Source organism: Heptranchias perlo, unplaced genomic scaffold, assembly GCF_035084215.1.
Source record: "Heptranchias perlo isolate sHepPer1 unplaced genomic scaffold, sHepPer1.hap1 HAP1_SCAFFOLD_367, whole genome shotgun sequence".
Taxonomy (NCBI): Eukaryota; Metazoa; Chordata; class Chondrichthyes; order Hexanchiformes; family Hexanchidae; genus Heptranchias; species Heptranchias perlo.
This window is the reverse complement of record NW_027139379.1, coordinates 95,297-108,242: the sequence shown is the minus strand read 5'-3', so window position 1 is coordinate 108,242 and position 12,946 is coordinate 95,297. Positions and strand designations below refer to the sequence as shown.

Sequence of the window (12,946 nt, the reverse complement as noted above, 5' to 3'; positions counted from 1 at the left end):
GTGTACACTGTATCTCTGCAGGTGATTGAGGTGCACACTGTTTCTCTGCTGGTGGTTGAGGTGTACACCATATCTCTGCTGGTGATTGAGGTGTACACTGTATCTCTGCTGGTGATTGAGGTGTACACTGTATCCCTGCTGCTGATTGAGGTGTACACTGTATCTCTGCAGGTGATTGAGGTGCACACTGTTTCTCTGCTGGTGGTTGAGGTGTACACCATATCTCTGCTGGTGATTGAGGTGTACACTGTATCCCTGCTGCTGATTGAGGTGTACACTGTATCTCTGCTGGTGATTGAGGTGTACACTGTATCCCTGCTGCTGATTGAGGTGTACACTGTATCTCTGCTGGTTATTGAGGTGTACACTGTATCTCTGCAGGTGATTGAGGTGCACACTGTTTCTCTGCTGGTGGTTGAGGTGTACACCATATCTCTGCTGGTGATTGAGGTGTACACTGTATTTCTGCTGGTGTTTGAGGTGTACACTGTATCTGTTTTGTGATTGAGGTGTACACTGTATCATAGCTGCTGATTGAGGTGTACACTGTATCTGTTTTGTGATTGAAGTGTACACTGTATATCGGGTGAATGAGGTGTACACTGTATCTGTGTTGGTGATTGAGGTGTGCACTGTATCTCTGTTGGTGATTAAGGTGTACACTATATCTCTGCTGGTGATTGGGGTGTACACTATCTCTGTTGTTGATTGAGGTGTACACTGTATCTCTGCTGGTTATTGAGGTGTGCACTGTATCTCTGTTGGTGATTGAGGTGTACACCGTATCTCTGCTGGTGATTGAGGTGTACACTCTATCTCTGCTTGAGATTGAGGTGTACACTGTATCTCTGCTGGTGATTGAGGTGTACACTTTATTTCTGCTGGTGATTGAGGTGTACACTGTATCTGTGTTGGTGATTGAGGTGTGCACTGTATCTCTGCTGGTGATTGAGGTGTACACTGTATCTGTGTTGGTGATTGAGGTGTGCACTGTATCTCTGCTGGTGATTGAGGTGTACACTGTATTTCTGCTGGTGTTTGAGTTGTACACTGTATCTCTGCTGGTGATTGAGGTGTACACAGTATCTCTGCTGGTGATTGAGGTGTACACAGTATCGCTGCTGGTGATTGTGGTGTACACTCTATCTCTGCTTGTGATTGAGGTGTACACTGTATCTCTGCTGGTGATTGAGGTGTACACTGTATCTCTGCTGGAGATTGAGGTGTACACTGTATCTCTGCTGGAGATTGAGGTGTACACTGTATCTCTGCTGGTGATTGAGGTGTACACTGTATCCCTGCTGCTGATTGAGGTGTACACTGTATCTCTGCAGGTGATTGAGGTGCACACTGTTTCTCTGCTGGTGGTTGAGGTGTACACCATATCTCTGCTGGTGATTGAGGTGTACACTGTATCCCTGCTGCTGATTGAGGTGTACACTGTATCTCTGCTGGTGATTGAGGTGTACACTGTATCCCTGCTGCTGATTGAGGTGTACACTGTATCTCTGCTGGTTATTGAGGTGTACACTGTATCTCTGCAGGTGATTGAGGTGCACACTGTTTCTCTGCTGGTGGTTGAGGTGTACACCATATCTCTGCTGGTGATTGAGGTGTACACTGTATTTCTGCTGGTGTTTGAGGTGTACACTGTATCTGTTTTGTGATTGAGGTGTACACTGTATCATAGCTGCTGATTGAGGTGTACACTGTATCTGTTTTGTGATTGAAGTGTACACTGTATATCGGGTGAATGAGGTGTACACTGTATCTGTGTTGGTGATTGAGGTGTGCACTGTATCTCTGTTGGTGATTAAGGTGTACACTATATCTCTGCTGGTGATTGGGGTGTACACTATCTCTGTTGTTGATTGAGGTGTACACTGTATCTCTGCTGGTTATTGAGGTGTGCACTGTATCTCTGTTGGTGATTGAGGTGTACACCGTATCTCTGCTGGTGATTGAGGTGTACACTCTATCTCTGCTTGAGATTGAGGTGTACACTGTATCTCTGCTGGTGATTGAGGTGTACACTTTATTTCTGCTGGTGATTGAGGTGTACACTGTATCTGTGTTGGTGATTGAGGTGTGCACTGTATCTCTGCTGGTGATTGAGGTGTACACTGTATCTGTGTTGGTGATTGAGGTGTGCACTGTATCTCTGCTGGTGATTGAGGTGTACACTGTATTTCTGCTGGTGTTTGAGTTGTACACTGTATCTCTGCTGGTGATTGAGGTGTACACAGTATCTCTGCTGGTGATTGAGGTGTACACAGTATCGCTGCTGGTGATTGTGGTGTACACTCTATCTCTGCTTGTGATTGAGGTGTACACTGTATCTCTGCTGGTGATTGAGGTGTACACTGTATCTCTGCTGGAGATTGAGGTGTACACTGTATCTCTGCTGGAGATTGAGGTGTACACTGTATCTCTGCTGGAGATTGTGGTGTGCACTGTATCTCTGCAGGTGAATGAGATGTACACGAAATCTCTGCTGGTGATTGAGGTGTGCACTGTATCTCTGCTGGTGAATGAGATGTACACTGTTTCTCTGCTGGTGATTGAGGTGTACACTGTATCTCTGCTGGTGATTGGGGTGTACACTGTATCTCTGCTGGTGATTGAGGTGTGCACTGTATCTCTGCTGGTGATTGGGGTGTACACTGTATCTCTGCTGGTGATTGAGGTGTACACTGTATCTCTGCTGGTGATTGGGGTGTACACTGTATCTCTGCAGGTGATTGAGGTGTACACTGTATCTCTGCAGGTGATTGAGGTGTACACTGCATCTCTGCTGGTTATTGAGGTGTACACTGTATCTCTGCAGGTGATTGAGGTGTACACTGTATCTCTGCAGGTGATTGAGGTGTACACTGCATCTCTGCAGGTGATTGAGGTGTACACTGCATCTCTGCTGGTTATTGAGGTGTACACGGTATCTCTGCTGGTGATTGAGGTGTACACTGTATCTCTGCTGGTGATTAAGGTGCACACTGTATCTCTGATGATAGAGGTGTACACTGTATCTCTGCTGGTGGTTGAAGTTTAAACTGTACGTCTGCTGGTGATTGAGATGTACACTGTATCTCTGCTGGAGATTGACGTGTACACTCTATCTGTTTTGTGATTGAGGTGTACACTGTATCTCTGCAGGTGAATGAGGTGTACACTGTATCTCTGCTGGTGATTGAGGTGTACACTGTATCTCTGCTGGTGATTGAGGTGTACACTAAAGCTCTGCTGGTGATTGAGGTGTACACTGTATCTCTGCTGGTGATTGAGGTGTACACTGTATCTCTGCTGGTGAATGAGGTGTACACTGTATCTCTGCTGGTGATTGAGGTGTACACTGCATCTCTGCTGGAGATTGAGGTGTACACTGTATCTCTGCTGGTGAATGAGGTGTACACTGTATCTCTGCTGGTGAATGAGGTGTACACTGTATCTCTGCTGGTGATTGAGGTGTACACTGTATCTCTGCTGGAGATTGAGGTGTACACTGTATCTCTGCTGGAGATTGAGGTGTACACTGTATCTCTGCTGGAGATTGTGGTGTGCACTGTATCTCTGCAGGTGAATGAGATGTACACGAAATCTCTGCTGGTGATTGAGGTGTGCACTGTATCTCTGCTGGTGAATGAGATGTACACTGTTTCTCTGCTGGTGATTGAGGTGTACACTGTATCTCTGCTGGTGATTGGGGTGTACACTGTATCTCTGCTGGTGATTGAGGTGTGCACTGTATCTCTGCTGGTGATTGGGGTGTACACTGTATCTCTGCTGGTGATTGAGGTGTACACTGTATCTCTGCTGGTGATTGGGGTGTACACTGTATCTCTGCAGGTGATTGAGGTGTACACTGTATCTCTGCAGGTGATTGAGGTGTACACTGCATCTCTGCTGGTTATTGAGGTGTACACTGTATCTCTGCAGGTGATTGAGGTGTACACTGTATCTCTGCAGGTGATTGAGGTGTACACTGCATCTCTGCAGGTGATTGAGGTGTACACTGCATCTCTGCTGGTTATTGAGGTGTACACTGTATCTCTGCAGGTGATTGAGGTGTACACTGTATCTCTGCTGGTTATTGAGGTGTACACTGTATCTCTGCTGGTTATTGAGGTGTACACTGTATCACTGCTGTTTATTGAGATGTACACTGTATCCCTACTGCTGATTGAGGTGTACACGGTATCTCTGCTGGTGATTGAGTTGTACACTGTATCTCTGCTGGTGATTAAGGTGGACACTGTATCTCTGGTGATTGAGGTGTACACTGTATCTCTGCTGGTGGTTGAAGTTTAAACTGTACGTCTGCTGGTGATTGAGATGTACACTGAATCTCTGCTGGTGATTGAGGTGTGCACTGTATTTCTGCTGGAGGTTGAGGTGCACACTGTATCTCTGCCGGTAATTGAGGTGTACATGGTATCTCTGCCGGTGATTGAGGTGTACACTGTATCCCTGCTGCTGATTGAGGTGTACACTGTATCTCTGCAGGTGATTGAGGTGCACACTGTTTCTCTGCTGGTGGTTGAGGTGTACACCATATCTCTGCTGGTGATTGAGGTGTACACTGTATCTCTGCTGGTGATTGAGGTGTACACTGTATCCCTGCTGCTGATTGAGGTGTACACTGTATCTCTGCAGGTGATTGAGGTGCACACTGTTTCTCTGCTGGTGGTTGAGGTGTACACCATATCTCTGCTGGTGATTGAGGTGTACACTGTATCCCTGCTGCTGATTGAGGTGTACACTGTATCTCTGCTGGTGATTGAGGTGTACACTGTATCCCTGCTGCTGATTGAGGTGTACACTGTATCTCTGCTGGTTATTGAGGTGTACACTGTATCTCTGCAGGTGATTGAGGTGCACACTGTTTCTCTGCTGGTGGTTGAGGTGTACACCATATCTCTGCTGGTGATTGAGGTGTACACTGTATTTCTGCTGGTGTTTGAGGTGTACACTGTATCTGTTTTGTGATTGAGGTGTACACTGTATCATAGCTGCTGATTGAGGTGTACACTGTATCTGTTTTGTGATTGAAGTGTACACTGTATATCGGGTGAATGAGGTGTACACTGTATCTGTGTTGGTGATTGAGGTGTGCACTGTATCTCTGTTGGTGATTAAGGTGTACACTATATCTCTGCTGGTGATTGGGGTGTACACTATCTCTGTTGTTGATTGAGGTGTACACTGTATCTCTGCTGGTTATTGAGGTGTGCACTGTATCTCTGTTGGTGATTGAGGTGTACACCGTATCTCTGCTGGTGATTGAGGTGTACACCCTATCTCTGCTTGAGATTGAGGTGTACACTGTATCTCTGCTGGTGATTGAGGTGTACACTTTATTTCTGCTGGTGATTGAGGTGTACACTGTATCTGTGTTGGTGATTGAGGTGTGCACTGTATCTCTGCTGGTGATTGAGGTGTACACTGTATCTGTGTTGGTGATTGAGGTGTGCACTGTATCTCTGCTGGTGATTGAGGTGTACACTGTATTTCTGCTGGTGTTTGAGTTGTACACTGTATCTCTGCTGGTGATTGAGGTGTACACAGTATCTCTGCTGGTGATTGAGGTGTACACAGTATCGCTGCTGGTGATTGTGGTGTACACTCTATCTCTGCTTGTGATTGAGGTGTACACTGTATCTCTGCTGGTGATTGAGGTGTACACTGTATCTCTGCTGGAGATTGAGGTGTACACTGTATCTCTGCTGGAGATTGAGGTGTACACTGTATCTCTGCTGGAGATTGTGGTGTGCACTGTATCTCTGCAGGTGAATGAGATGTACACGAAATCTCTGCTGGTGATTGAGGTGTGCACTGTATCTCTGCTGGTGAATGAGATGTACACTGTTTCTCTGCTGGTGATTGAGGTGTACACTGTATCTCTGCTGGTGATTGGGGTGTACACTGTATCTCTGCTGGTGATTGAGGTGTGCACTGTATCTCTGCTGGTGATTGGGGTGTACACTGTATCTCTGCTGGTGATTGAGGTGTACACTGTATCTCTGCTGGTGATTGGGGTGTACACTGTATCTCTGCAGGTGATTGAGGTGTACACTGTATCTCTGCAGGTGATTGAGGTGTACACTGCATCTCTGCTGGTTATTGAGGTGTACACTGTATCTCTGCAGGTGATTGAGGTGTACACTGTATCTCTGCAGGTGATTGAGGTGTACACTGCATCTCTGCAGGTGATTGAGGTGTACACTGCATCTCTGCTGGTTATTGAGGTGTACACTGTATCTCTGCAGGTGATTGAGGTGTACACTGTATCTCTGCTGGTTATTGAGGTGTACACTGTATCTCTGCTGGTTATTGAAGTGTACACTGTATCACTGCTGTTTATTGAGATGTACACTGTATCCCTACTGCTGATTGAGGTGTGCACGGTATCTCTGCTGGTGATTGAGTTGTACACTGTATCTCTGCTGGTGATTAAGGTGTACACTGTATCTCTGGTGATTGAGGTGTACACTGTATCTCTGCTGGTGGTTGAAGTTTAAACTGTACGTCTGCTGGTGATTGAGATGTACACTGAATCTCTGCTGGTGATTGAGGTGTGCACTGTATTTCTGCTGGAGGTTGAGGTGCACACTGTATCTCTGCCGGTAATTGAGGTGTACATGGTATCTCTGCCGGTGATTGAGGTGTACACTGTATCCCTGCTGCTGATTGAGGTGTACACTGTATCTCTGCAGGTGATTGAGGTGCACACTGTTTCTCTGCTGGTGGTTGAGGTGTACACCATATCTCTGCTGGTGATTGAGGTGTACACCATATCTCTGCTGGTGATTGAGGTGTACACTGTATCCCTGCTGCTGATTGAGGTGTACACTGTATCTCTGCTGGTGATTGAGGTGTACACTGTATCTCTGCTGGTTATTGAGGTGTACACTGTATCTCTGCAGGTGATTGAGGTGCACACTGTTTCTCTGCTGGTGGTTGAGGTGTACACCATATCTCTGCTGGTGATTGAGGTGTACACTGTATTTCTGCTGGTGTTTGAGGTGTACACTGTATCTGTTTTGTGATTGAGGTGTACACTGTATCATAGCTGCTGATTGAGGTGTACACTGTATCTGTTTTGTGATTGAAGTGTACACTGTATATCGGGTGAATGAGGTGTACACTGTATCTGTGTTGGTGATTGAGGTGTGCACTGTATCTCTGTTGGTGATTAAGGTGTACATTATATCTCTGCTGGTGATTGGGGTGTACACTATCTCTGTTGTTGATTGAGGTGTACACTGTATCTCTGCTGGTTATTGAGGTGTGCACTGTATCTCTGTTGGTGATTGAGGTGTACACCGTATCTCTGCTGGTGATTGAGGTGTACACTCTATCTCTGCTTGAGATTGAGGTGTACACTGTATCTCTGCTGGTGATTGAGGTGTACACTTTATTTCTGCTGGTGATTGAGGTGTACACTGTATCTGTGTTGGTGATTGAGGTGTGCACTGTATCTCTGCTGGTGATTGAGGTGTACACTGTATCTGTGTTGGTGATTGAGGTGTGCACTGTATCTCTGCTGGTGATTGAGGTGTACACTGTATTTCTGCTGGTGTTTGAGTTGTACACTGTATCTCTGCTGGTGATTGAGGTGTACACAGTATCTCTGCTGGTGATTGAGGTGTACACAGTATCGCTGCTGGTGATTGTGGTGTACACTCTATCTCTGCTTGTGATTGAGGTGTACACTGTATCTCTGCTTGTGATTGAGGTGTACACTGTATCTGTCCTGGGGATTGAGGTGTACACTGTATCTCTGCTGGGGATTGAGGTGTACACTGTATCTCTGCTGGGGATTGAGGTGTACACTGTATCTCTGCTGCGGATTGAGGTGTAAAGTGTATCTCCGTTGGTAATTGACGTGTACACTATTTCTCTGCTGGTGATTGAGGTGTACACTGTATCTATGCTGGTGATTGAGTTGTACACTGTATCTCTGCTAGTGATTGAGGTGTACACTGTATCTCTGCTAGTGATTGAGGTGTACACTGTATCTCTGCTGGTGATTGAGGTGTACACTGTATCTCTGCTGGTGATTGAGTTGTACACTGTATCTCTGCTGGTGATTGAGGTGTAAACTGTATCTCTGCTGGTAATTGTTGTGTACCCTGCATCTCTGATGGTGATTGAGGAGCTCAGTGTATCTCTGCTGGCGATTGAGCTGTACACTGTATCTCTGTTGGTTACAGAGGTGTACACTGTATCTCTGCTGATGATTGTAGTTTACGCGGTATCACTGTTGATTGTGGTGTGCACTGTATCTCTGCTGGGGATTGACGTGTACACTGTATCTCTGCTGGTGATTGAGGTATACACTGTATCTCTGCTGGTTATTGAGGTGTACACTGTTTCTCTGCTGGTGGTTGAGGTGTACACCATATCTCTGCTGGTGATTGAGGTGTACACTGTATTTCTGCTGGTGTTTGAGGTGTACACTGTATCTGTTTTGTGATTGAAGTGTACACTGTATATCGGGTGAATGAGGTGTACACTGTATCTGTGTTGGTGATTGAGGTGTACACTGTATCTACGCTGGTTATTGAGGTGTACACTGTATCTCTGCTGGTGATTGAGGTGTACACTATATCTCTGCTGGTGATTGGGGTGTACACTGTATCTCTGCTGGTTATTGAGGTGTACACTGTATCTCTGCTGGTGATTGAGGTGTACACTGTATCTCTGCTGGTGATTGAGGTGTACACTGTATTTCTGCTGGTGATTGAGGTGTACACTGTATCTCTGTTGTTGATTGAGGTGTACACCGTATCTCTGCTTGTGATTGAGGTGTACACTGTATCTCTGTTGTTGATTGAGGTGTACACTGTATCTGTGTTGGTGATTGAGGTGTGCACTGTATCTCTGCTGGTGATTGAGGTGTACACTGTATCTCTGCTGGTGATTGAGGTGTAAAGTGTATCTCTGCTGGGGATTGAGGTGTACACTGTATTTCTGCTGGTGATTGAGGTGTACACTGTATCTCTGCTGGTGATTGAGGTGTACACTGTATCTCTGCTGGTGATTGAGGTGTACACTGTATCTCTGCTGGTGATTGAGGTGTACACTGTATCTCTGCTGGTGATTGAGGTGTAAAGTGTATCTCTGCTGGGGATTGAGGTGTACACTGTATTTCTGCTGGTGATTCAGGTGTACACTGTATCTCTGGTGGTGATTGAGGTGTACACTGTATCTCTGCTGGTGATTGAGGTGTACACTGTATCTCTGCTGGTGATTGAGGTGTAAAGTGTATCTCTGTTTGGGATTGAGGTGTACACTGTATCTCTGCTTGTGATTGAGGTGTACACTGTATCTCTGCTGGTGATTGAGGTGCACACTGTATCTCTGTTGTTGATTGAGGTGTACACTGTATCTCTGCTTGTGATTGAGGTGTACACTGTATCTCTCCTGGGGATTGAGGTGTAAAGTGTATCTCTGCTGGGGATTGAGGTGTAAACTGTATCTCTGCCGGTAATTGTTGTGTACACTGCATCTCTGATGGTGATTGAGGAGCTCAGTGTATCTCTGCTGGCGATTGAGCTGTACACTGTATCTCTGTTGGTTACAGAGGTGTACACTGTATCTCTGCTGATGATTGTAGTTTACGCGGTATCACTGTTGATTGTGGTGTGCACTGTATCTCTGCTGGGGATTGACGTGTACACTGTATCTCTGCTGGTGATTGAGGTGTACACTGTAAATCTGCTGGTGATTGAGGTGTACACTGTATCTCTGCTGGTGATTGAGTTGTACACTGTGTCTCTGCTGGTGATTGAGCTGTACACTGTATCTCTGCTGGTAATTGTTGTGTACACTGCATCTCTGATGGTGATTGAGGTGTACACTTTGTCTCTGCTGGTGATTGAGGTGTGCACTTTATCTCTGCTGGTGATTGAGGTGTACACTGTATCTCTGCTGGTGATTGAGGTGTACACTGTATCTCTGCTGGTAATTGTGGTGTACACTGCATCTGTGCTGGTGATTGAGGTGTACACTGTATCTCTGCTGGTGATTGAGGTGTACACATTATCTCTGCTGGTGATTGAGGTGTACACTGTATCTCTGCTGGTGATTGAGGTGTACACATTATCTCTGCTGGTGATTGAGGTGTACACTGTATCTGTGTTGGTGATTGAGGTGTACACTGTATCTCTGCTGGTGATTGAGGTGTACACAGTATCTCTGCTGGTGATTGAGGTGTACACTGTATCTCTGCTGGTGATTGAGGTGTACACTGTATCTCTGTTGGTGATTGAGGTGTACACTGTATCTCTGTTGGTGATTGAGGTGTACACTGTATCTCTGTTGGTGATTGAGGTGTACACTGTATCTCTGCTGGTGATTGAGGTGTACACAGTATCTCTGCTGGTGATTGAGGTGTACATTGTATCTCTGCTGGGGATTGAGTTGTACACTGTATCTCTGCTGGTGATTGAGGTGTACACCGTAAATCTGCTGGTGATTGAGGTGTACACTGTATCTCTGCTGGTGATTGAGGTGTACACTGTATCTCTGCTGGTGATTGAGTTGTACATTGTATCTCTGCTGGGGATTGAGTTGTACACTGTATCTCTGCTGGTGATTGAGGTGTACACCGTAAATCTGCTGGTGATTGAGGTGTACACTGTATCTCTGCTGGTGATTGAGGTGTAAAGTGTATCTCTGCTGGGGATTGAGGTGTACACTGTATTTCTGCTGGTGATTGAGGTGTACACTGTATCTCTGCTGGTGATTGAGGTGTACACTGTATCTCTGCTGGTGATTGAGGTGTACACTGTATCTCTGCTGGTGATTGAGGTGTACACTGTATCTCTGCTGGTGATTGAGGTGTAAAGTGTATCTCTGCTGGGGATTGAGGTGTACACTGTATCTCTGCTGGTGATTGAGGTGTACACTGTATCTCTGCTGGTGATTGAGGTGTAAAGTGTATCTCTGCTGGGGATTGAGGTGTACACTGTATCTCTGCTGGTGATTGAGGTGCACACTGTATCTCTGTTGTTGATTGAGGTGTACACTCTATCTCTGCTTGTGATTGAGGTGTACACTGTATCTCTCCTGGGGATTGAGGTGTAAAGTATATCTCTGCTGGGGATTGAGGTGTAAACTGTATCTCTGCCGGTAATTGTTGTGTACACTGCATCTCTGATGGTGATTGAGGAGCTCAGTGTATCTCTGCTGGCGATTGAGCTGCACACTGTATCTCTGTTGGTTACAGAGGTGTACACTGTATCTCTGCTGATGATTGTAGTTTACGCGGTATCACTGTTGATTGTGGTGTGCACTGTATCTCTGCTGGGGATTGACGTGTACACTGTATCTCTGCTGGTGATTGAGGTGTACACTGTAAATCTGCTGGTGATTGAGGTGTACACTGTATCTCTGCTGGTGATTGAGTTGTACACTGTGTCTCTGCTGGTGATTGAGCTGTACACTGTATCTCTGCTGGTAATTGTTGTGTACACTGCATCTCTGATGGTGATTGAGGTGTACACTTTGTCTCTGCTGGTGATTGAGGTGTGCACTTTATCTCTGCTGGTGATTGAGGTGTACACTGTATCTCTGCTGGTGATTGACGTGTACACTGTATCTCTGCTGGTAATTGTGGTGTACACTGCATCTGTGCTGGTGATTGAGGTGTACACTGTATCTCTGCTGGTGATTGAGGTGTACACATTATCTCTGCTGGTAATTGTGGTGTACACTGTATCTCTGTTGGTGATTGAGGTGTACACTGTATCTCTGCTGGTGATTGAGGTGTACACATTATCTCTGCTGGTGATTGAGGTGTACACTGCATCTGTGTTGGTGATTGAGGTGTACACTGTATCTCTGCTGGTGATTGAGGTGTACACAGTATCTCTGCTGGTGATTGAGGTGTACACTGTATCTCTGCTGGTGATTGACGTGTACACTGTATCTCTGCTGGTAATTGTGGTGTACACTGCATCTGTGCTGGTGATTGAGGTGTACACTGTATCTCTGCTGGTGATTGAGGTGTACACATTATCTCTGCTGGTAATTGTGGTGTACACTGTATCTCTGTTGGTGATTGAGGTGTGCACTGCATCTCTGCTGGTGATTGAGGTGTACACATTATCTCTGCTGGTGATTGAGGTGTACACTGCATCTGTGTTGGTGATTGAGGTGTACACTGTATCTCTGCTGGTGATTGAGGTGTACACAGTATCTCTGCTGGTGATTGAGGTGTACACTGTATCTCTGCTGGTGATTGAGGTGTACACTGTATCTCTGTTGGTGATTGAGGTGTACACTGTATCTCTGTTGGTGATTGAGGTGTACACTGTATCTCTGTTGGTGATTGAGGTGTACACTGTATCTCTGCTGGTGATTGAGGTGTACACAGTATCTCTGCTGGTGATTGAGGTGTACATTGTATCTCTGCTGGGGATTGAGTTGTACACTGTATCTCTGCTGGTGATTGAGGTGTACACCGTAAATCTGCTGGTGATTGAGGTGTACACTGTATCTCTGCTGGTGATTGAGGTGTACACTGTATCTCTGCTGGTGATTGAGGTGTACATTGTATCTCTGCTGGGGATTGAGTTGTACACTGTATCTCTGCTGGTGATTGAGGTGTACACCGTAAATCTGCTGGTGATTGAGGTGTACACTGTGTCTATGCTGGTAATTGTTGTGTAACTGTATCTCTGCTGGTGATTGAGGTGTACACTATATTTCTGCTGGTGATTGAGGCGTAAACTGTATCTGTGTTGGTGATTGAGGTGTGCACTGTATCTCTGCTGGTGATTGAGGTGTACATTGTATTTCTGCCGGTGATTGAGGTGTACACTGTATCACTGCTGGTTATTGAGGTGCACACTGTATCTCTGCTGGTGATTGAGCTGTACACTGTATCTCTGCTGGTGATTGAGGTGTACACTGTATCTCTGCTGGGGATTGAGGTGTACAC

At 45.9% G+C, this 12,946-nt stretch overlaps 1 protein-coding gene across 1 annotated transcript; it reads left to right on the top strand.

Annotated features, from left to right (window-relative positions):
• Positions 1 to 11,160: 11,160 nt before the first annotated feature.
• On the top strand, positions 11,161 to 12,660 carry LOC137311615 (dynein heavy chain-like; the record flags this gene model as incomplete). The annotated part of the gene is made up of 2 exons (XM_067978714.1): positions 11,161 to 12,210; positions 12,340 to 12,660. Coding segments are annotated over exons 1-2 (1,371 nt in total), but the record flags the coding sequence as incomplete, so codon positions are not given.
• Positions 12,661 to 12,946: the final 286 nt, after the last annotated feature.